Source organism: Camponotus vicinus, unplaced genomic scaffold (genome assembly GCF_025532165.1).
Source record: "Camponotus vicinus isolate PSW18456_S1 unplaced genomic scaffold, iyCamVici1.0 SCAF_9, whole genome shotgun sequence".
NCBI classification, from domain to species: Eukaryota; Metazoa; Arthropoda; class Insecta; order Hymenoptera; family Formicidae; genus Camponotus; species Camponotus vicinus.
The window spans coordinates 8,224,175-8,250,746 of record NW_028141981.1 but is presented as its reverse complement, the minus strand read 5'-3'; the positions used below and the strand labels follow the sequence as shown (position 1 = coordinate 8,250,746).

The 26,572-nt window shown below is 38.8% G+C and overlaps 1 protein-coding gene and 1 long non-coding RNA gene across 2 annotated transcripts in view; one reads left to right on the top strand and one right to left on the bottom strand.

Moving 5' to 3' along the window:
- Drgx (Dorsal root ganglia homeobox) overlaps window positions 1-26,572 on the top strand; it is a 40,556-nt gene that overhangs the window by 3,702 nt on the left and 10,282 nt on the right. The window contains exons 2-3 of the mRNA XM_083108685.1: window positions 17,813-18,059; window positions 23,113-23,318. Coding sequence (XP_082964811.1) covers window positions 17,975-18,059; window positions 23,113-23,318 — 291 coding nt within the window. The 5' untranslated portion in view covers window positions 17,813-17,974. The remainder of the gene's footprint in view (window positions 1-17,812; window positions 18,060-23,112; window positions 23,319-26,572) is intronic.
- The window catches only part of LOC145977045 (uncharacterized), a 46,514-nt gene continuing 22,491 nt past the window's right edge, over window positions 2,550-26,572 (bottom strand). Inside the window, exon 3 of the long non-coding RNA XR_014440394.1 lies at window positions 2,550-2,619. This is a non-coding gene — a long non-coding RNA (uncharacterized LOC145977045). The remainder of the gene's footprint in view (window positions 2,620-26,572) is intronic.

The window sequence follows — 26,572 nt, the reverse complement described above, 5'->3', positions numbered from 1 at the left end:
TGGACTCGATACATTCTATCAAATGTTAACGTTGTGACATTTAAAAAATGAACCATTATTATTATGGATGATGAACTTGAGTATTATGTTAAGATTAGCTACTGCTTCTGCGACACATCGAGTCGAGATGCGCGCGGCCTTAACGCCCGATATAGAATTGTCAGCCCAGAATGTAAGAAGGAAGAAGGGCCGTGGGGCCCTGCGAGGATGCTCGCACACGCGCTCGACACTTTCGCTTTGATTAAGCTTAATTCATTCCGCCGACGAGAAGCGGCAGAAGACGTTGACGCTAAACTGCTCCAAGAGCGTCGGCTCGCGCTGTCTGCCGTCCAATCCTGCCAACTTAACCTCATTAATAAATTAATTAGATATTATTGTGTTGGCAGTCAGGGCGGCAGCTGCGGGTACGCTCTCCTCGTTCCTCGTGTTCTCGCTCTCTCTATCCTTCTGTCTCTTTTCTCCTTCATCATCTCGCTCTCTATCACCCGCAGACTCTCGCGTCCAGGCAGGAAAGAGAGGGTGAGAGAGTCAGAGGGTCATCCGTGACGTCACTTCTTACGATGACAAAATGTGTATTATAACCGCTCGTTTGCTACCCGCACATTTTTTCTCGACTCGGAATTTTTAAGCGACCGATCAACCGATTATGATGACTCTTCTCTGGTTCTGATAGGCATTAATAAGCTCTGTAAACAGAGATTTTTATCTTCGATTTCGGCGAATCTGACAAATCATCCCGAATTCCCTCAGATTCTAATTTTAGAACCGAATTTTAATACTCGAAGCGCTCTATTACAGTGATGATAATAATTGGAAAGATGCGATAAGTAATACGATATTTTAATTAAGGATGCTTATCTTCAAAATTGTCGAGAACGAGCGACAATTGAAAAAATATAAAGACTAAAATGCATTTCTAGGAGAAATAAACATATATATTCCTAATATATATCTAATTTCGCAAGGATAATATTTAAAAATACATTGAATCATATCCCGAATTTTATTTTATCAAATAATCGCACGAAAATAAAACTAAGATCTCGCGGCGCGGGAACATCATCTTGCACGCAGTTTCAGCGCGCTATCCAAGGAGCCACGTAGTCGCGGCGCTCATTACGGGATAGCCATGGCTCTGGCACTGGTAATGACAAAAAGCACACGCAGCATTATCATTGCGGAGTGTATGGCATTAAGCTGTAGGGGGCCAGGATTAGGATGTCGGCCATTACCGCGCGTCACTGACCGTTTATTCTACGCCGTACACGGTGCGGTGACTTCCTCTAGACGCGCGTATGTATGCCTACCATAACCGGAGGATGAGGAGGACGCTCGCGAGGCCAGCCGGCCGGGTCGTGCATTCTCCGTATGCGTGATTCACCTTTCGATATCAATGTCAATTTAACTTAATTGATTGTCTCTATTTCCGCTGCGATACGAGAAAAAATAATTGTTTCCCCCTCTCTCTCTCTCTCTCTCTTTCTTGGAATTATAATTCTCCTTAACACGAAAATTTAATCAATTTTCTTCATATAAAGATATACCGCACGATAAAAAGATCCTCATTTTTGATATATTTTTTCGATGCTTCTTTTCATTTTTTGTATTATATCTTTGTTAATCAATTATTCGAGAAAAATCATTAAAAAATGAAATCTTCAATTGTAAAGTATGTGTAATATTTTTATATTTCTGTCGTGTGTTATATCTCTTGTAGCTTTTTAAGTAAATTTGGGGTTTTTAATATATGACAATATAAACTAATAAATTTATTGAATCTCGTTAGTAAAAAGAGCAATTATTACTTTTTATATCTAAAGTTAAATAAATTTTTACTCATTACCTCTGGCAATCCTTTCTAAATTTTAAGGCACTGATTTTTGCTAAGGATATTATCATTATATCCTCTTTGTCCTTATCGATTTTTTATAATAACCGGTAATCATATACAATTAATACTCAATACGTGACGCATAATACACGCTACAATTAAATTCACTGCGAACACTCCTCCCCAAGATATTCGATCGCGCAATTGAATCGCGATTAATCGCAATCTCGTGCGATGAATCAAGCGATTGTCATCGACACGATGTGTAAAGCGCGAGTGGAAAGGACGAAGAAAGATCTAATTTATACAGCCGTGAGTCGCACATTGACGGTCGTCGTCGTCGCGTTTCGAATCCGACGACTTAATGGGAGGAATGTTCGCGCGCGGAGAGGACGAGGGTCTTTCGCGTGCGCGCGCGCGCAGAAACGTCGGAATCGAAATTGACCTTTAATCGCTGTGGCGCCACGCGAGCATGAATAATTGCGCCGCGTCAGGAGCGAATTCGACGACGGATAATGCCGCAATAGGCCGAATCGGCGCGTATCATTTATTCATTCGGCCGGGCAGCGGCGGTCCGGCCCGGCCGAGCCGCGAATTTGCAAATCGCATTAAGCCGTGTGCGCGCACACGCGCGGGGACGGAAAAAAAATTCGTAAAACAGGGGACTCGTTCGCGAGGATCAAAGTGGCCGCAATTTTCACTTACCGCCCAATCCGGCATTCCGCCGCCTGACCCGCGTTGAATCCCTGCCGCTTCAATCCGCCATTTCTCTCGACCCGGTGTATTCACTGAGAATTTCAAATGACAATAGATTATAAATATATTTCATAAGTTTCTGATAATTATAGAGAGTAATGTGTATAATTAATATATGAATAAATGTATAAGAAATATGAAACAAGGGATGTTTTAGAACCAAACTCTTCGCGATTGATTGTAGAATCCGTAAATAAAGATGGTTTGATAGAGATGTATCATTATGATTAATCACACAGATACGATATACAAAGATTGACAAGGAAATAAAATCTTCAATCCGTCATTTCTCTCGACCCGGTGTATTTACTGAGAATTTCAAATGACAATAGATTAATATATGTGATTATAGATACATTTCATGAGTTTCTGATAATTATAGAGAGTAATGTGTATAATATATGAATAAATTTATAAGAAGTATGAAACAAGGGATGTTTTAGAACCAAACTCTTCGCGATTGATTGTAGAATCCGTAAATAAAGATGGTCTGACAGAGATGTATCATTTTGATTAATCACAGATACGATATACAAAGATTGACAAGGAAATAAAATCGCGAAGAAATCCCGGCTGCTTTTGGAAATTTTCGCGCTGATAAGTCTGATAACCACGTCGCCGCGGATAAACATATGTAAACGAATACCGTGAATAACTCTCATGATGAAAGCGAATTTTCTACGGAGAAAAGGGGAAGAGAAGAGTAGAAAGAAAAGGAACGAACGTAAGCATCGTCCGGGGGAGCGTTTACACGAAGAAATGCACACACGCCGCTTTTCGCGCGCGCGGACACGCCTCCTTTTCCTCCTTTCCTGAGGTGCACGGGGGCAGAAAACTACCGAGGGAAAGAAGAAGCGGAACACACGGTGGCGCGGAACGAGAACGGGGGATAAAGACAGAGGAAGGGAGGGAAAAGAGGAAACTGCAAGGAGAAGTAAGGGGGGGAGGGTGCAGCGGCCCTAGGAGGTGAGAAGAGAGCAAGAAGATCGCGGGGGGGTTACCCAGTATATATATATATATATATATATATATATATATATCAATGTAAGGAGGCTCCTCTCTCTTCGTACCTTCTTGCTCTTCCCTTCTCTGCCCCCCTGGCTGCTCATGCAACCCCCGGCTGTGGTGCTCCTGTTTTACGCTTTTCGACTTTTTCAAGATTTATCCTTACCGTTTCCTCGCTAAATCGCTTTCCGGGCGAAATTTACGGTTGGGCAATAATACAGGAGGAGCGAGCCCGGGCGAGTTGTACACACATACACACACATACACGTAGTCCGTGGTATAAGGGCCGAGGGAGGTGGTCGGCAGGAAAGAGCGAAGAGCTCGGGTTCTCTGTACGGCCGTCCAGCCGAGTAACGGGGAGCCTACATGTACATTCCCGGCACGTTCCCGGCTTCTTCTCTACCTGACTGACTGCTTCCACCCCTCTCTGGTTGCCTCGCGCGCGCATTTTCTTTACGAGCTTCCTCTTTACCATCTATCCCCTTACGCGCTTCTACCGCTCGCTCCTCGACCGGATCCATTCTGCGCCCCCTGGGGGTGGCTATGATCGCTCCGTGTATCGTCGCCGCAATCTCCGTGATTTTGTACAAGATTTATTAACACACCATTCAGCATTCGTATCATATTAATATTATCAGATATCAATTAATATATAATTAATATATCATCGATATAGGTATCATTAATCTTCTTCAAAGTGTTGTAAAATTCCCTTAAAGTTTTACCGCAGATACTTTTACATCAAACAATATTTGATATAATAGTAATCAATGTGATATAATAGTGTTTGATAACACATTGGGAGCTGACAATGGTCCAGAAAGATATCGAGGAAGATAAGAATACGAATTGTGCACTTTTAGAAGAATGCGGAATAATGCGTTTAACGATCATCTCTTCCGAGCGAACTCTCGCGAATTCGGGAAAGTTCGCGAGGAAAATGAGATTACCCGGAACAAGGTTTGCGCGCGCTATATGGTAAAGTTATAAAGCGCGTCGCGGATTTGGCAACTCGACCGCGTTGCATGGCACGGTTACGGTGCGCGTTGTTAATGACTTTATCATTTTACCCATTCGCGGGATTGATAACGTCCGATAATGCGTCCGGGACAGACGCCAGATCCGTAGAGCGGACAATAGGATACGGGTGTATATACGCGGAGAAACAAGTGGATGATTGAGCGTTATTCCGCACAGTTGAGCGAACAAGTATATAATTCCGTATGCTTCTCCCTGCCTCCCTTCTACCGCGGATTCGTAAAAATGAAACTCGCGGAAATGGCGAGGAACCGTTCGATCCTGTTGAATAATGTATGCACGACAATGGTATATCTAATATATGATTCACGAAAGCTATTAGCGAATGTATCGGCAAATATATTTACTTGTTTACGGTTATCCGGCTTCTTTCTTTCCAACAATTTCACGGCGAAACTCTATTGAAAAGCGAACTTAAAATTTTATATCATACTAAAAGACAAAAAGAATAGATCTCTCTCTTGCAAAAATATGTAAAAAAAATATGATAAAAATTTTAATTTTTTAAATATAGTTTCTTTATAGCGAGGGAGAGAAAAAGAGAGCAGAAAATAATTGTAAGTTGTGAAAAATTTAAAAGCATATTTCAAATAAACAGAGAAATTCTACGATCTAAATAATGAGAGATATGTTTTATACGATGCATCATCAAGAGTTGCATGGAATTAATAATTTATCTGAAACAAGACGCGTGTTCTGTCTCTTTCTTTCTCTTTTATATATATATATATATATATATATATATATATATATATATATATATATATATACGCAATCAGATAACGGTCATCCCGCAATCATCCGTTTACGTTAGCGAGCACGTAAGTAAACACGCGCCGGACATCTCTCGCCCATGTCTTTCTTCGGACCTTTCCCGCGCGGAAAAGCTGGGCAATAAATAATATAAATGGACCTTTCAAACGTGACAACGCGTCGAGTATCATTGAGGAAGAGAGCCAGTAGTCACTCGGCGACACGTGACCACCCGCGATCATCTCGCACGCCAGGGATTCCCTCGCGTATGGCCGGCCGGAAATATCACCCATAAGTGAGGGTGCAATCACACCGGAACGAAATGGAAGCGGAGAAATAAAAAATTAGTAAATCAGATATTTTATTAAGAAACTATATAGATAAATTTTAAATTTGTATGATGATATGCAAAGAGAGATAAAAAAGTAAAAAAAAAAAGTAATTAAAAATTCACGAAACAGAGATTTTAAATATCTGCTAAGATTATTATCTATATAAATTTGAGAGAACAGAAACATATTTAAAATTTCTTACACGTTTAATTTTGTGGATTTCATTTAAATCGACAGATCCACAAAAGCGTAATGGATATATCTCGTGGATCTTCTTATTTTTTTTACTCTAGGATTCCTTGTACTGGTGAAGGAGAGAGAGAAGGGGAGGCCACAAGCTCTCTCGCTGGGTGAATCGTGTCGTCTAAGGGGCGCGACATATTGGACGAAATTGGCGCATATCAAACAGGGAAGCAATTGGAATAGCAGTGGGATCCGGGGATCCCCGCATCCCGGTTCGCGCGCGCTCTCGGTTCCGCTGGAAATGGTGCCCTCGGGGCTCGGAGCCGAGCTCGGGAACGAAACCCTCGACTGCGCATCCCCTTATTCCCTCTCGCAGCCCGCGGCCTCAGCCTCTCCTCCTCCGCCTCTCCTCCTCCCTCCTCTTCTCTCCGCACCCATATCAACGAGTGATATTACACCGCCTAGGAGTCTATCCGCTCGTCTCTCTCTCTCTCTTTCTCTTTCTTTCTTTCACTCACTCATTCTCTCTATATTTCTCTCTCTTTCTTTCGCAGACGCACGCGAGTCCGACCGTGCTCTTTCTCGCGCATTTCGGGGAACAAACCTAACTTTGGCTTGATATAACTTTACCGCGGCGAATACAATAATACCGCGTGCTTGCGTGCAACGACCTACAATAGGATTCGCGGCATCTTGGTATTTTTGATATATATTTGAGGCAGGTCGGGAGAAAAATGTTAATTTGCATATCGAATTCTAATATGCAATTTATAGTATATGTTACATAATAAGTAATCAATCTTCAATCTAATCGGATAATATCTTCTGCTCCGACAAGTGCTTTAAAGTTTTAAGTTTTTTTCTTTTTTTTAACTCGTCAGTCTATTCTATTATTAAATGTATATATTTTTATGAAACTTTATAACCGAGGATTTTTAGAATCATTGGTTGCGAAATTGTTTTCAAATTTGTGAAGTTTAAGACGGCATATGCAATATGGTAGCATAAGAGATTTTAATATTTCTTGAAAAATATCGATAATATATATATTATTGATATATTATTATTGCTTTAGGGTTAAAACTGAAAATGCCAGATTTTTTAAATACAACAGATAAAAATATGCTTTACAACTTTCCTTTTTGTATCATTTCATCAATTTTGTAATATAAACATGAATTTTGATGAAAAATTATACAAGTTATATATTGTATATATATTCGTAAATTATATATTTCATGTATTTAAATTTATTTTCTGGGAGAAATTAAAGTTTTATAATTGTACAAATCTCCAGCAGACATAACGAAAGATAATAGAATCAAACTCTGCAATCGTAATCTGAAAAATTGCGGAAGATTAAAAGCTGAATCTTGCTGTCACATCATCGACATATAATCGGGACGGTTGTGTGGAAGCTTTATTTTTTCGTGCAGAGGCTGAGGAGGATTCTCGCTCCAGGCAAGAAGCCAAGCTTGTCGTACGTATCTCTCTCTCTCTCTCTGTCTGTGCGTCGCCGGTCTCTGTAACCGGAGAATCAATACGATCTTTCGCCTCCTCTACGGTACGGTGGTACGGTGCACCAATTCAGCTCGTTGAATCTGTGCACCGAGCCTGTGCACGCGGTTGTAGCGCGCGAGTGCACGCGCGGGCGTGCAGCGTGCACATGCGCGCGTAGAGGCGCGGTGCACGCACGTGCGTCGCACGTCGCGATTTCACGCACACGCGTGGAGAACATGTACGAGAGGCAACCGACCGCCGATCTGGTTGCGATCGATGAACGGAGAGAGACACGCGGCCACCAAACAAACTCATCCGTGTAATTGGCAAATTGACAGATTAATTCAATCACACCGTCGATGCTTCTTCTTCGTCGGTTCCCTTCTCTCTCTCTCTCTCTATCTCCCTCGTTCACGTTAATATATTCCGCTGACGAGAAGACGGCCTTGATTTCTGCCCGAGTACAGAATCGGGCATCATATTTTTACCAGATTATCAATTGCATTTTCATCTTGTGTAACGCACAACATGATAAAATCTTCGTTCTTCCTGAGAGTCAAAATTTTGCCTCTATTTTTGATTTCAATTGACAGTATATTTTGATACTTTTAATCATCAGATTATTATTATCATCTTTTAAAATTATTAAAAAAATTTACAGTTGTTTTTATAACTTCTCTTTTAAACCTCTAAGTGGAAATTTGTTCATGATCTGTTTAAAATACAAAAAAGAGCTTAATTTCCATAAATTAAAAGCATCGAAATTTTCTAAAATCTCACTTTTTTTCGAAACTATTTAGCTTATAGTTTTGTCGAACTTTTTTTTTAAAATTTCTAATAATAAATAGAAAATTGTTTCTTTGCTGTTTATTTAGTGAGAAAATAGAACCTCCATTCCTATGTAAATTAAATCTACTGAAATTCTCTCATTCATAAACGTAAAAAATTGAGATGCAAAATTTCGACTCGGGAAGACAGATAAAAATATCATCTTATATTTGTATAAATATCATTTTATATTTTTATCATAATACTTTTTTTATGAGTTTAGAGCAATTTTTATAACAGGACGGAATATTTGAACAGAATTTAATCTACAGAGTATATCGAGAAAACTATTAGAACTATCATTTTATCACTTTATTTTATTTGTCCAAACGTAATCTCATCATGTTTCACTGCCAGCGCGTTTCTTTTCACAATCGGGCGACAGTCCATAGTGTGATAATCGAAGCGTACCACCCGCAGAACGCGGTGCGCGGTAGACGGAATAAATCAAATGTCGAATGGATAAGCGGGAAATAAACCGAAAACCACGCTGGTCGTTCTGTAAATCGAGAGTGAGCGACACAGAGGTAACGAGAGTGCGTGAGCAAAGGATGTAAACACGGGTCGCTTCTCTCCCTTTTTTCACAAAAAGGGCGACAGAAAGAGAGATGAAAGAATGAAAGAAGGAGAGAGGAGAGAATGTTCTCTCGAGTGTGCACATCGGAAAGGGCGTGTGCAATGCGGTGGAATCGAGTGAAGCGAAAAGTCAAATGGAGTCGACCTGCGTCGCGTTGTGTGTCTGTATGTGTATGTCGAAAGATACGAGAGTGAGTGAGGAAGAATGTTATCAGGGGTGGAGGTGGGGGGATCAAGTGGTTCTCTGTGCGTACAAGCACGATTTTGAATTAGCTATCCTTTTCAACGTCTCTTTTTTTTTCTCTCTCTGTGTCTCTTTCGTTGCTTGCAACTTTGGTGGTTGTTTCTCACATTGAGCTACATCGCGACAAAGTCAAAGGAAATAAATGCTATTCTTATTTCTTTCTTTAGAATGATAAATATAGAAAAATTATATGAAGATAATCTCATAATAGATCAATTATAATAAAATAATTGCAATATTTATAGTGATAATTATGAATAATTTTTAATTGATGATTATGAAATATTATATTCTCTGTGATTATTTCCGTATGTATTATTACATAGATATCTTGACTGCAATGAGTAATCTGTGCACTTTCTTTTGCATGGGGAAAGGATGTCCGAACGTGATTTTGTAGTGGGAAGGTTCCGCTTCCGGAATACATTCATGATCCTTAAATGTCACTAAACACCCCTATATAAAGACTCCTTATGAATGATTGTTATTTCATAAAAATATAGCAATATTTTGAAATGTCTCTTTTCCCTTCTTTTTAATGATACATAACTTTGTTTATTTATTTTTTAAATATATTTTTACATTTTTCACGTTAAAACTCTTACATTTCTCTAAAAATACGTTCTATGAAAGTGCCTTATTTCTTATAAATGACAAAAATTAATTAGAATTAACTTGTATTTCTTATGAGATTTATAAAAGTATATTGCTGTACAATTTCTAAAAAAGGTGAAACTTAGAAAATCGACAGTTGCCTTAAATAAAGAGATTCGGTTACGCGATCTCGAGACCACAGGCTAAGTTAAGGCTGTAATTTATTACAATACAGCGCAATCTTAATCAACTTTCAATTAAAACTTGTCTTTAGACAGCGGTCGAGGAGAAAGGGAGGCGGTATAAAGCAAAGTCGATATAAATCAATAATCAGTTCAAATTCAATCGTGGCAAGTTCCATTTTCTTACTCGATAATGAGAATCTTCCTGACTTTATGCTTACATCATATAATGAAGTCGTTGTACTTCGTAGTCGTAATTTAAAAGTGGATCAGTTTGCAAACTTTTTTGCTTTTAATTTTGTATTTCTATAATTAAACTGATCGTTATTATCTGCTTTGTGTATTTTACTTCTATCGTCATTTATATTTTTCATTAAATAATAAGATTTAAGAAAATCCGATACAAGGAAATATTTCAAAAATATTTTAACGTAACATACGATATATTATTTTCTCAAATTAATATTATAACAATTATGTAAATTATATAAATATTTGTATAAATAATTTTAATTACATACAAATATATATGCAATTGTAATTTCATTCTCTTTACAGCAAGATATTTGTGATACATTTAGCTTTCTTGTTTCCAATATCTATAGAGATTATAATTATTTTTAGAAGAGTGTTTTACGGATCTCTGCGTAATGTACGAGCTAATGATAGCTGTTTAACGGCTGTATTTATTATTTAATGCTGTTGTTGTTGTTGACATCACATAACCGCTCGCAGTTCCAAATGGCATAGGGATCCGCGTACGGTTCGCTCGTTACATGCTATTAATTTATAATTAGTTATTCAATTCGGTCGAATTAATTTATATATGCATTTAATACAGGGGTTATAACGATACCCGGATTCTATATTTGCGGCTTTCACGCTTCGGCCTTGCCGAAAACGATTTTACATCGTCGATATGTACGCGTAACGTAATTTTATCGCGTATAATTTAGATAGAAAATTTATTAAGAGCCAGCCTCTCTGTGCTTCTCTGCTCTCTCCTTCTACACCGGTCCAGTACTACTTCTAACTTGGTTTTAAAGTTACGTAACAAACTCTCATTTCAGCCATTTAAAAACTTCATCCTTTTACGAATAGATAAATGATAAAGCAATAATTTTATCAACGTGACTCTCAGTATTATATTGCCAGTATTATTTGAACGGATTAAATCAAGGCGCACAATTTGATAGTACAATAATATCACGTCGCTTGATAATCCGCTTAACCCTTCCCGGCCCAGCGATTTCAATTGTAATCACATACACTATATCTTATGCAAGCGTAGATCCGTTTAATTTAAAAGCGGTCGCAAACATTTTCTTTGAATTTTCTTCAGTGATTATAATATTTGAAGCTTTAGGAGGGAAAATATGATATCCGATTGATTTCTGTCTCACAAAAAAAAACGATTATTTAAATTTTCCACATCCCTCTTGAGGAAGAGATAAATCATCGGCAAAAAAATGCGCGATAATAAATTTTACTGTAATAGATCTTTTGTACTAGAGCGCGAAACCCCTCGAAAAGCATCGCGCGGTGTTTTTCGACGTTAAGTATGCACGTCTCTTGGCGAGGAGGAGCATGTCTGCCGCGATGTTCGCAAAATGATATACCGTAGGAGCTATCTTTGTGGAGGAAGAGAGGGAGAGGAAGGAGAGGAGCAAGCTCGGAGCGCACTTACGAAAGTTTACGTACAGTGGCGCAAATAGTTTTACATTATTACGTGCGTGGAGTGAGGAGACCGTCGGAAAGGGAGAAAGAGGAGAGGGAGGGAAAGGGAAAGGCAGATGTAAGATCGATCAGGCCGCCTCGTAATTATCCGCTTTGTATCGCGGCATAATTCCCGGTTAGTTTGGACGCCGGCGTCGCGCGCGCGCGCTCGATACCGTCGCCAGTAAAGGGGTTACGGCACGGGGGAGCAATACCATATGCAAAGTTAACCTCCATTAAATGCGTTAACTCGGCGACGAGCATGCTCCGATGCGCTTAACCAAAGTACATTACACCGATGCTCGATGCGAGAGCGATCCCGCCGTGTGTTGAGAACCGGGCCGCTCTCTACACAGGATGTCCCGAATGTCTCGGTATCGCGGATTCTCCAACGGATGATTCGGAGCCGATGCCGTTTTATGAGCAATTTTTCGCCGCTTTCGAGCGGGCAAAATTTGCAGAATATTCTTTTACAGAGCGATATATACGTCAAGTAGAACTTCGTTGTGTTTCAGAATTTTTATCCGTTATTTATTATTAATTAATTAATTTACATGGTTTTTAATTGTGTACAAGTGATTGTAAAGGGACACTTTTCCCGATATGTGTATTTATCGACTATCAGTCTGGAACACCGTGTATATCGCGCGCTTTTAATTGCTCTCGCCGAGAGGCGGCTTGCGACGTATTTACCCACAGTTCGTTTTGTCCTCGATTTCTTTTCGACGAGACAACAATGCGGCCCGTTAACCCCGCGACCGTCCATATAATATTATCGAAGGAGCCAATGTACAATCATATATATTGTGGACGACACAATATTACATTCTAGACCACGCTCTTCTCTCTTGACCCGTGACAATCGGCGCATTGTTGCTCCGTTGTATGGGCGTTAACGTTCCTCTCGTCAAAGGCGATTCGCTGATGGTAGCGATGCGAACGAAAATGATAGATGGATAGAGAAAGAGAAATACGCGAGAGGAATTACACGCAACTTTAAAACAGCGCGTCTTTCCTATTGTTAGTCTAGAGATACTGAACAAATTTTACATAAAAAAATCGCGCGAACCATAATATGAATTAATATTATAATTAAACTTTATAAACTATACTTTTTATATGTAAAGAATATATGTATATTAATATATTCTTATATTCTTTTATACATGTACATATTAAATATTACAATATAGAAATTATTAAAAAAATTGATGTTCACTTTATAATTGTTTTATTCAATCTTATTGAATGTGTATTAATGCTACCGCAAACAGAAAACTGACTCAATCATGATGACATCAGATTCGTCATCTTTCACAACATCTTCGCCCCGCATACTCTTGCTTATTCGAAGAGCTGTTCATCTCTCTTTCTCCCTATGGCTCTCAGTTTACGTTAGAAGATGCTTATTAAATTGTGTCATCCACGAATAAGGGCTAACGCGCTGCATCCAATTTGTGCCGCTTAATTAATTCCCTCCAATTTATTCCCCGAGACCGGCCAATAAAGAAACCGGGACCCGCGCCCGCTCGACGGTCAACGAGTGCCGTCGATGCCACCGCAATATATTGTCCCTAATGAAATCTTCGTTTAATCGCGAGTTTTTCCGACGTACGCGACGTCAATTGTGGCAGCTCCACGAATTTCTCGCGCTCGTCGCTCTTGACAGCCGCCATCGCTGCACGCGATGCGCAATGATGCATACTATGTTACATTGATACGATCATCCATTGTTTCTCTTCTCGAGCAAGAAGCGAAGAAGACAACTGCGTGTTATAACATGATTAACGTTTCACTCTTCAAGACTGAAATTAATTTTTGCGGATATATTATTTGCGGATTTATTTTTTCTTTATTATTTTATTATTTATTTTTTGTTTGCGAAATAGATAATTAAAAGCCGAAATACTATAATTTTATAATACTATAATTTTTTTTTATAATTCTTACTTACTGTTTATTCGTTATAAAAATAATGATTAAAAATCTCGATTTTTTATTGCTGCAAAATTTTTTCTTTATTATTACCAATTATACTAGCAATATTATATAACTTTTCTTTAACTATTGCAGACGTATGAACGAGCATTATCGCAAAGTAATATACTTTTCGAGAAAAATGTAAAATATATATTTGTTTTACTTGATATTAATATTGGACGCAAATATTTATGAAATAATTCCATTAAATTCAAGCATACCTGAAAATCACGCGTGGAGAATCTGCGACATCGAGAGCATTTCGGATTGAAACAGAAGCGCGATAAGCGGAAAAAATGAAGGGAGGAGGAAAGGAGGGGAAGCTAATTACAAAATTATCGCTTTTAATTGCGATTCCTGATATTTGCGCAATGGCGCGGCGGTGCAAGCGCGCGATTGTCGTCGCGTGCCGAATTATTGGATGTTGACGTCACCGCCATTGCCGCCGCCACCGAGCCCCTCCGTTATGCGGCATCGCTTTGCTCATAATTGCCGACAGCAATTATGCAATTAGCGCCGCGCTCTAATGAGCGCGCAGTGTCATATACGCGTGGAATCTAAACACCCGGCTATCCGACACGCATTGTTCGCGCGCAGCACTGCTGAACCCCGTGTCTTCATTCGTCTCTAAGTGCGAGATATACGCCCCTATCTGGTTTAGCTTTCATTAACCGCATTATGCGTGTATATACCTTCAACGATGTATCAACTCATAAAATTATTCCTCAGATTATTGCCCGTGCAGTTAACGTTCTCTACTATATACGTATAAGTTTAAACTGTCTAAATATATATTGTTTAGCAAATGTCTGTTGGGCTATAAAATATCTCAAACAATATCTACTGGACACATTTTAATAACAGACTATTGAAATTAATTATTTATGATTAATCACATTAATTTTAAATAAAATAATATAATAATGATAATAAATATATATACACATATTTGTTTGAAATATAATGATTAAATTTATTAATATGATAATTTTAGGAATCATAAAAAAGGAGATACTTGTTTGAAAGAATGATTAAAATTTTCGAATTTTAAATTGATTATTTTACATATTATTTTAAATGGTTATATAATAAGAAAAATAATTAAAAAAATAAGTAAACATTTCAGAGAAGTATCAATATTTATATAATTTTAATTTATTAAAATAACCAACAGTTTTTAATAAAACGAACAAACGTTAAAATATAAATCAAAGAAAAAATCTAAAAGTCGATAAGCATTAATTGATAAAAATAATATTCAAATATTTTTCAGTTTATACAATAAGAGAAATAATTATTTCAATTGATTATTTGAAATCTCTAAATCTCAAGAAACATATATTTGAAAATATTTATATTCCTGATTGTAAAATTAAATGTACTAAATGTATTTCAAAAATAAAATTTTAATTAACATTCAAATCGAATATATTATTTAGCATTAACTTTTTATAATTCGGTAGTTCGGTATAAAAAATATTTTTATGTGAATATATATTTCTGATTCAAATAGATATTATTATATTCATTTGGATCGCTTTCTACAATTTTCCATCTATCCTTTTCATTTACAGAATCTTTAATTGATATGGAGTTATTCTATATAAAACCATTCACATACATATAAATTTTTCGATTCATTTAACACATGTATACATCATGTATAATTCAAATATTTAAATAAAACTTGGAGTAAATCACGATAACCTTTTTTACAATAAATTGGGAAGAAGACTTGATAAAAAATATTGTTCTCCATTCGTAATTACTCGCTCTTCACTTCAAATATTATTGAATATATCGGCTTCGATAAACACCCACGCACAGCGTATAACGAGCGTGTAACAAATCCGATGGCGTGTGCCAACGTGTAAACACACTCCGCGCAACACTCGAAGCCGCAATCCCTTCGCCCTCGCACGCAGTGGGGCGCCACCGCATCGGGATGATCGCACAATAAAACACTGGCATAATATTTCGCCCGGCTGGTTGAACACCGCAAATATACTCTAGGACCACATGCCGGCCCTATTTTGTAGAGGGTGAGAAGGATAGGATAGCAAGAAAAGAGGGGGCGAGAGAGACGCGTATGCTGGCGCGCGAGAGTGGAATCTGCGAGCAACCCCCGCGGTAGCTCCCCCTGCCCACCCCTTCTCGTGTGCCGCAGGGACACCCGCGGGCCTCACGTCCCCCTTCGCGGATTAGCTTCGCTACATTTCGTCCCTTCTGTCGTTGCGTATGTCCCGTCATTATGCGCCTAACTCTCTGCAAACGCAAAACCAATAGCCACCATTCACAGCAGATGAATTTATGGGAATCGGATGATGAGTGGATTGCGATTGTTGCTTGGAATTTCCTGAATCGCGATGAATCAACTATTTGTTTCGGTAATTAATCGTCGGATGTTTGAGCTATTTGCTAAGATGCACGAGAAATGTACATGTTTATGAAAAAATTTCTTAAAAATTAATTTCTCTTTCTCTCTGTCTCTCTTAAAGTAAATTGTATGTGTTGTGTAAAAGTTTTTGTTCTATTAAAATCAAAATTAGTAGTTGGAAGTATTATAAAAAAGTATTATAAAAAATTTTTTATATTTTTTTAATACACCTCTCTATACGTGATACTCTTAGATATTCTTTAAAATATCTCAAATTTAAAGTAAGATGAGTGAATAATGGAATATATTTTTATAAAATTATTATATGTTAAATGATTTAATCAACTTTAAGGTGGAGACGTCAAACCGGTTTTTTTTTTGTTTTATTGACAAGAGAGCTACTAGTAACATGTTAAGAGTTCCATATTCCATAAAAGTACATTTAAGCATGTAAGAGAGGGGAGGCATGGAACGAGACTACATAGCCGACGAGTCGTTTTCGCCGTAGGTCAGACGGCTGAAACGAGAATTGCTCGAATTTTGTTAAGTTTGGCAGCAATTACTTTTGATACCCGACACGCGGGCGGCGTAATTGCGTTGGGCCAAGCAGAACGTGCGACGGAGAGGGGTAATAATTCGCTAATATCAATTTCAAATTTCAATTAGTATCATCTCGACGTCCGCCTCTGCCGCTTCTCTCGCTTTCTCTCTCCTTCCCTCGGTCCCTCTCTATTCGCGGACCCCACAGGAACACGCCATGATCTAAAATTCAATTTGTCCCTTCGTACCGGAGAGCCGCAAAGAGAGAGAAGGAGAGACACGGTGCAACGGCGGCTGACGGGGGGAGAAGCGAGAGACGAAGGGGAGACGTCGCGATGGAGCGAGCGAGATAAACAGCCGCATAGAGTGATAAGGACGACGGCGCGAGGGGGCAGAGGGACCGGGTATAGTTAGTGTGTACACCGGTTCTCTAAAGCCACTCGCGTGCACGCCGTTATATAACGAGAGAGAAACGATGGGCGACGGCGGCCGGGGCCCCGTAGGCACGCGCATGCGCGACATGCCGTCTCATTATAAATTGATAACTTCGCCGTTTATTAAGTTCCACGACCGATGCCTGCTTAGGCAAAGAGCCCTCTACGCGCCGCTCTTCTCTCTCTCTCACACACACACTCTCTCTCTATCTCTTTCTTTCTCCCTCTCACCCTCTCCCGCTTCGTATGCAGCTCTTCTCTCGCCGATACATACATTATTTATTTACGTGAGTTTACAATCCCTCTAATGGGGATTGGCGTAATCGGCCACCCATCCGCTTTCCTCTCCTCGCCACCCCTCTCCCTCTCGTATAACCGCCCACCCCGCTGCAGCACGCCGCTGTCGCGCTCCCTCTTAATCATATTTCACCCCGCTTTCGAAAATCCGCGCGTCGCACGGCAAAATCGGAAGTGGCTCCGATTCTCTGCTTTCCGCGAGGGTCATCGCGATACCCCCTAGCACAACATTAGGATTAGAAAAATCTCTAGACATAAGGCGATTAGATGTGTATCTATTATTTAACTTTATAAGAAAAATTCGATAATTCCTGCGCAATCATGATTCAGATCCAGAGAGATTTTGTCTTAAATAGTTCAGAAAATTTAAATTTCCGATATTTTTAAATAGATCTGCGATATCTAAATTTGGATAAATTATTTACGATAAAGATATACATTTACCCTATATATTTATTGCTGGAATTTATTTATTTGTAAACAGGATAATTAGCATTAATATCTCGAACCGCATATGCTTTTATTCTACAATTATTATTTTATAACTTAAACTGGTTGCTCGCTTGAACCACCGATCGTGGAAATCTTTTTTTTTTTCCGCGAAAGAGATTATGAAATCAATTGACATTGACGCGTGTGGTTGCAGATTGGCGCGGTCCACGCCCACCAGCCGAACAATAACCACCACCAGCACCATCAGCAGCAACAGCAGCAACAGCAGCCGTCGAGTCAACCGCAGGTGCCGGGTGCTGGCGCGGGGGGGGCCGGTGGGCCGGGGGGCGGCGCGGCGGTGGCCAGGGCCGGAAGCATGTTCTGCTACCACTGCCCCCCGGGCCTCCCGGCGCCGCGATTACCGCCGTCCCTGGAGTATCCTTTCGCTCCGACTCACCCCTGTAAGTAAAAATTCGATTCTTCCTCCTATGGGCGCGCAACGATATTTTTTATCTCTCCAGTTCCCCTCGTTGATTTTCGATCGACGTGAAGTCGACGGTGCAGACTTTTTACTGGTAAAAAAAGACATCATGCGAAACTTTCTTTATTCGTTGAAAAGGGGATAGTTTTAATAACTAATAACTTGTTTCGCATCGAAAAATGATGTAAAACTTTCGCGGAAGACTTTAATAGAGAGACAGATAGAACGTGAAAAAATTGCATACGGAGAGAATACATTCGCAAATCGAATCGCAAATCTTGATTCTCTCCATTCGCGAGTTCAACTTTTTCAATCTCAAACTGATACGTTTCTCAAACAGATATTGTTTTTCGTAAGAAGAGTCCTATGTTTTCGAGATAATTTCCACGAGAGAGATGACAATAGGCAAAACGAAAGAAAGAATACATATCCGAAGAAAAATATAGATAGACGTGGAGAAAGAGCGGGACACCGGGTATACAACGGGGAGTGAGACCAGGGGCAAGGGACGAAGGGAGGGCAGACTGATTGTACCGGCACTTGCGCTCTAGCGGAACACATCGATGAAGTTACATTACCGACTAGACCGAGTTACGCAAAGTGGACGCTACAAGCTGGACGGCCGCTAAACTTAATTTGCACTTAAAGCCAACTTTCAGTTAAACCGCGTCCCGCCGGCAGTCGAATCGAGTCACACTATCCAAGAACTTCGAACGCCAGTTTGTCTATTCACAGATCGTTTTCCAAGTCGCGTCCCATTCCCGGTGACAAATTTCCGGACCGACGCAATCTGTCAAATCGACGGTAATCAATGATAATAATCAGCTCTCATGACGATAATCTGCTCTCTCATCATCTTTGATTAGCAACGATGGTTTATCCTTATCGAATTACAACATAATGCGATCGCGAGATTATATATTTTTCGAATTGCATTAATTTTATTGGAGGGAAAAATATTAATCCAATTTCAAAAATCATTCGTCGCTTTTAATTACAATAAATATAGCAGCATTTTATTACGATTGTGAAGATGCATCGAATGATTAGTAACAGATAAAATAGATAAATAAAAAAATGTGTAATGATACTAAAGATTTTTTTTTATTAACAAGAGAAGGGTCTTTACTTTAGTCTTCTATTTTTTTATTCTATAGTTATAACTTTTATATTCATAAAAAGATGCCAAAACTGTTTCAACTAGAAAACGAAGTGCATACATTACGATATTAACTTCGATAAGATTTAGATAAGGCCGGAGGCATGAAATTATGCATTCTGTTACTATCCTCTTTTATCATAAAATATATCAAATATATGGGAAAATAAAAGGAAAATAAACCGTCGCTTATATTTTACGGAATATAAATTCACGGGAATTCAGGAACGTGGGAAGAAGCGCTATTCTTTATATTCTCTTTAAAACACAACGCCCATTGAGGCTCATAAATGTGGGAGAGACGGCGATCTCTCCTCTCTGGTAGATGATCGAACAGGGCGTCGAGGTGGACGCGGGGGCAGAGGGGGACGAGAGAACGGGTGTCCTCAGGGACGTCCGGGCACCCTTCCAGCTACCGATTGCCCCCTTCTCGCCCCTCTTCTGCTCCCCTCGCTCCGCTCCCTCTGGTCCACACTGGCTCGTAGCCTTCTCCCTGGTCTCCTCTACCCCCCGTTGGGATAAACAGATTAGGTAACTACGTGATAAGTCGGTAAGTGGGTTCACTCGGCCCACGGTCCAGACCCACCGACATTCGCTCTAACATCTAACTACCTCGTTAGTGTCATTAGTAACGGTCGGGGTGTCATTAGATTTCGTTCTCTACGTGTAGTTTTTCCACGGGTCTCCACCACGAGAGTCCCCCTCCCTCACGGGGACTGGTCGCCGAGAACGAGACCTGCAGTTCGCAAATGCAACGGATACGGACGATCATGGAGGACGCGTGACGTTTGGAATAATTTTGAATTGTTCATCCCCCTCCCGATAGACTGTGTATCCGCCCGTGTGAAAACACGAAATCAGTGTAAAACATGAATTTGAGTTGAATTTTACATTTTAATTGATTTAAAATAAAATATGTAATATATATGTTAATAATTGTGTGTTTATACGTTATACCAAGAGATCGAAATTTACAAGCTGAACGCAATAATTTCTAAATTAAAGGCTTATGAAGTTTTATCTGAGCAAAGTACAAATATACAGGGTGTTTTTTAATAAGTGCGAAAAATTTTAGATGATTCTTTGTTGAAAAGGGGGTTTTTCATATAAACATTAAAAAATTCTAATAAAAAATTGAATAGGAGTTGCTAGTTTCATTCCCTTATAATAATACGGAAGGTTGAAAAAAAATATTAATAAGTAATCTTTTTACCAGTAGAGAATATCCACCTAATTTCATTTCTTTAACTTGTTCCAAATTTGAGAAAAAAATAAAAACCTAATTTTTACCGCCATTTTTGGAGGAGTGTAACTCCATAGGGAGGAATGTAGGAGTATATGTTTATATGAAAACCCCCCTTAATTTTCGACAAAGAATCATCTCCTAAAATTTTTTGAACTTATTAAGAAATACCCTGTATATTGATTTTGTTGACACACACACACACACACACACACACAAAATGCGATTTTACATTCCGTCAGGAAGTGACACGCGAATTAACGATACTCGACGCTTCCCGTGCGCGAAAAATTAATCACCTCGCTTTGTGTTTTCCGCCGACGGGTAGACAAAGCGTCAACGACGACGAAGCGTGTCGTGAAAGGAAGTCGCGCGTGCGTCCTGAGCGCAAAAGTCACCGGATCTTTCTCCTTCTCCCTCTCTATCTATCTATCTCTCTTTCTTCCGTGTACCCGAGGCACTACTAATAAATTGGATCAGACCGACTCCCGATGAGTTGTACGAGTTGTCTGGATCCGGGCTTTACTTCGGCCCGACTCTAATCTAAGATCTTGAGTGGATTTCAGTTTGGGGCACCGGCAAATTTATTTAGCCGCCGCGGTCGTCGCCCGATTCGCTTCTCCATCTTCGTTTTCTCCGCAGCAACAACGACGGTCGTTACTTATCAATTTGCCGAGAACATGAAAAAAAATCCTTCGCAGAAAAGTATTACACATATATTGTCATTAAATATATTTTATGTATCGTAGTTCGACATAAATTTGGAAGAGTTTCTCTCACGTTATTTATAAATTTAAAAGTATTCAAAAATTCTAAACGCGAATATCAAACATTGTTACCAATAAAGTTACATTATTTTATACATTTGTCATTATTTTACCATTCAAGGCGGATATAAATTTTGCTTACATTTATTATAACTTTCTGATTGCACATGGTATTAGCACATTTGCATACTAAATGAAAATAATTCATAAGGCAAAGAAATTCTCAAGATTGGCATAATAATTATGTACAACGGAACACGGAAATCAAGTTTCAAGCGCATCCGCAAGTCCGCAATGTCGTTAAGCGCTTTGATAAAATATCATCGGTCTGAAAATCCTCGTATCGTTTATTTTCGCGTGCGGCTTAGAACGAAAATCCTTGCGCGGATCCTCGTTGATATTAATTTTGCAAACGATACGGGAGATCGTGGCGACCATAGCGTATAATTGCACGTCCGCGACAGTTATGAAAGTTCAGTGGCATCGAGGCGAAGTATCTCGTCCCTGTGGATGCAACTATATGGGTAAATCGGCTGCATTGTGATGGCGCAACACCATCACGTCGTTATCCCTGTCTCGCTTCCTCCCCTTGTTGCCGTTATCATTCTCTGTCGAGAGGGAGAAAGGGTGAAAGAGAAAGAGAGACGCGGGGGAGGGGGAGGGTAAAAGAGAGAGGAGGAGGAGGAAGAGACATTGCGCGAGCAAGCGAGAGACAGTTGGGAGGCGGAGAGAGAGTGGCATGAATTTTTATGAGCTTAGGAAATTAATTTGTGTTTTTCGCTAAGCCCCGGCTTAGCGCCGTGGTAATTAATTGCGCTGATTGCTCTGCATCATTGATGAGCGGTTCCGGCCGCTTCGTAACGTCTGCTCCCACTTCGCGGTCTCGTTGTACGCGGGCATATCCGACCGATGCCTTTATATCGACGCTTCACTTTTCGTCGCTTCGTGTAGATGTATACGTACGTGCAATCGCGGTTAATTATATTTTTTCGAATACTTTTAATTAGCATGTCTCGTTTGGCAGCGTCATCACAAAGTGTATATAATTTTAACGAAATTTTTTTGAATTTGTATATTGATGGTTTCGAACAACAAAAAGATGTAGACGATATATCCGAAATCCGATACAAAGAAAATCCAGTGCAAGAATTCAAGAATTGCACTCGCAAATTTCTAAATTGCATTAAATTAGATTAAGTAGATAGATGTAAGTATGTATGTGCATGCAAATGACTCTTCTTACAATGATATCTAAAAACTTGTACTTATATTAATAACTAATATAACCGTGAGAAAACCTTATGTTGTTATATTTTATTTTGCGCGATAATGCTTGCCGTATAAATTTGAAAACTCCGCGAGATTGTCAGTAACTCACAAGTTTCTTCAAGTTATCGAGTTTCTCCAACCCTAGTCAAGCACAGTCAAATATGCGAAGTACCGAACTAAGTAAGTTCCATTGGAACTTCGCAAATTCGAATCTGTCAAGAATTAAAAGGCGAAACTTTGTCGAATTAATTCGTCTAAAATAGGTCGAGAAGAAGAGAAAAATGAATTTTTTTAATATTGAGAACAACATCTATATACAATTTATTATGATTGTATTTAACAATAAAGGAACTGATTCTAATATTTCTGGTAATTTATGGAAAAAATTTAATTAAATTATTTTTGATGATATTTATTACTATTACTTTTCGATTTTTTCTGTTTTCTATTATTTGGCCCGCAAAGTTTTTCTCTTATCAATTTTGTTCTAGCAACATTAAATAATTTTTCTTATTAGCGTAAATTAAAATCTGCGCAATTTAAAGCATGTCTTACTAAGACGGTTACTTTTTATTTCTCCCGGTTTTCGTTGCAGATACTAGTTACTCCGCCTATCATCCGGCACTACACGGAGTTGGCGAGGATTCCTTCGTGAGGAGGAAGCAACGGCGGAATAGGACTACTTTCACCCTTCAGCAACTGGAGGAACTCGAATCCGCCTTCGCGCAGACTCACTACCCGGATGTCTTTACGAGGGAAGATTTGGCTATGAAGATTAATCTCACGGAGGCTAGAGTGCAGGTGAATATACATATATACCAACATGCAAAAATCTCTCTTATATTTTTTCAATTCTAATTTAACGCTCTAATCAAATTTATAAGTTTTTCAATTCGCAATTTGATTATTTCATTCGGATTATAAACATATTTTTCAAATATGACATCCAGAGAATATTTGCGTATTGTCACATTATTATTTTTTATTATAATTTTATTATAATACAATTATTACAAAATTTTCTTATAACTTTATTATAAGAAAATTACATATAATTATGTATGTATAGTAAAATATCTTTGTTCGCTCTTTTATTTTGTCACTGCAAGTATATTTGTACATATCTTATATATAACATGTAACAATGTGTTTGTAATCCGATTAAGTTATAAAAAGATCCATTGCTATAAGGGAGATGAATATATTCACGGTAAAAGAGTAACTGTATATTATATTTAAGGATACATTAAAACAGGTTACTCGAAAGTATGCTAATCACGTTGTATAATCACGTTTATTCGATAACGTGAAAGCACGTGTATTAAAACTTCACAGAATATTCGCGTCCGAGAGCATTGGCAGTAGTAGCTAGCTTAATCTTTTAATGCGTCTCAGCGCATTGAGATTGGATTTCGCGTTTTAATGCGATGAGAAAATTACGCGCGGCAACCCGGTAATTTTTTGTCCGCCTCTGTAGCGTTAAAGTAGAGAAATTCCGAGAGCATTTTTCATTCTATATCGTGTTTTTGTGTAATATTTCACACAACACATAATAGAACGTATTATCTGCGCCTACGTATATATCCATTCACAAATTATTTCGCAAAAATATGTTAAAGCATGTTTTGAGCAAGTCTTTTTCAATTTTTATTTATCTCTATTTTTTTTCTATCTAAAATATTTATTTTATACATATATATCTTTATATATATAAAATAGATGTTATCTATTATGAATATCTTCATCTATATACAACATATATGCGAAATACATTTTATATTTTACATAATTTTATGTATAAATAAAGATAGCACACGAGAATTAGAATAAAAATGATAGATTTAGCAATTATTGAATAAAATAAATCTATACAAAAAAACAATGACAATAATGATCGATTGTTTGGTTGTACGGCGGTAGTTGCTGCCACAAAAGCAAGAACGTACGTACAGAAGGGCAGGCAGGGCGGGAGGGAGGGAAAGGGGCCCGGACCCCCAAGGGGCGAGCTGACACCCTCGACCTGACGTAATCTTCTGACAGAGTAAGCCGGTAATCTCCGGGATTACTTTGTACTCCTGGCCTCACGTCCTTACGGCCATATTTACTCACGCCGCTGTAATTCGCGCTGAGAATCCCTGCAGTAACGGCGATTCTCTAAAATCCTGTCGGAACATTTGCGGAGGATATCTGATTACCAATGGCGGCTTTTGATTTCTCGACAGACGTGAGTCTTCGCGAATTAAAAACTATACTTTTCAACAGCTCAAAATATCAGAGAATCTCATTTTTAATTTCGAGACTGAATATGATCTCTTGCTCTTCAATGTATTATCGCGTGAATTACTTTTGCTATTAATTATCATTGCTATTTTACAAAATTGTTCGCATCATTTTAGAAGAGTCATAAATATCTCGGCTTCTCGACGCTAATATCCTGACTTGTTGAAGGATCCTCAATCACAAAGTGATAAAAGGCACTTCTAAGAGACAGTACATCGCGCAGATTGCGAAGCTGAGAAGGCTGTAGTCTCTAGAAGAGAGGGAATGAGAGAAAAAGACGTTAGAGCATACGTACACATTACAATGAAAGAGACAGAGGGGGATCGACGAAGAAGGTGGGGAGGAGAGAGGGGAGAGTTGGTCTGGCTGTGACGCAATTACGGCGCAGACTCATTGTTTCATTAGCAAAGACAAAGGGAATCTGGAATAATGGACAAATAGGCGCGTTTATGTAGCGCCCGTCCTCTTCTCCAGACTCCAATTAGAACCTCTTAGAAGGGGGAGAAGGGCAAAGGCGGGGGCGGACGGCGGGGGTTGAAAGAGGGTTCGCTATATATCGCCGAGGCACGTACCGCGCACGACATCTCGTCACACACGGCGAATGTGCGTGTATTTTCTCGCACATACGTATTATTCGCTTGCGAATCGTGTTGGGAAGTGCACATGTGCCAAGCGGTAATTACTGACGTTGCGTGAATTAGACGCGACGCGCCGCTCGCACCTGCGTTTGCCCTTGGACCGCTGGGACGCTGGGTGCTGTCACGGCTCTCCTATTCTCGTCGATTGGATTTTACAAATCCTCTCTTTTTCTATTTAGTATCACGCTTGCTTCTTTGGAATCGTAAAGTGTAAAAAAATCTCGATAACACGAAGAAAAAAATAATGTGGAATATTATTGCTTACTCATTGATCAGGATAGTTAATGAAAATATTTAAAGTTTCAGATTGAGTCAAGAAATGAAAATGAAAAATGAAAAAGAAAAAATTCTGTAAAAAAATGGTTGAAAAGAATGATTTTTCGTAAATTAATTGTTAGTCATTTTCATTGTTTTTAAAAATAGACTTTATTATACCCTTTATTATATCGCAGCGATACGTGTGATCTGTGATCTGTAATCCCATAACAAACAGCAATGCATTAACAAGGGTGTGGCCGATTAAAAATGTTTTACTGGTGACGAGGTCGAGTCATGCCATTATCAACGAATTTCGGATTAAATTCGTATTGAAAAAGAAAAAAAATGGAGAGGAGAGAGATCGCGCGAGGGTGGAAAGGAAAACGACGACGGTCCCTACGGAACCATGGCTTTGTTCCCAGCTATTACTCGCCCCCCTGTAACCCTTAGGATATTATTATATCTCCCCGTCTGCCATCATCTTCCACCCCCTCGCGATGTTTGAGGCGATGTAGAGTCGTGCCTATCGTATTTATTTTATTAAACCATTTTCCGAGCTTCTCTCCTCCCGCAAAAGTTTCGCGGCCCGAACACATAAGATAATTATTTTCCAGATCCATTATACAAGATATGTTGGTGCTACTTTCTGCTAAAAATTTTAAAGATTTACAAATTTTTTAATTTTGAAATATACAGTTTGTATTCTTTTTTAAAAATTTTACAATTTATTTTTAAAATAATTTTTTCTCTAGAATTATATAATAATTATATAATAATTGATATTTATATAATAATTTATTAAAATTTATATAATAATTAGAATTGTATAATAATTCTAGAGAAAAAAATTATTTTAAAAATAAAAAATTGAAAATTTTT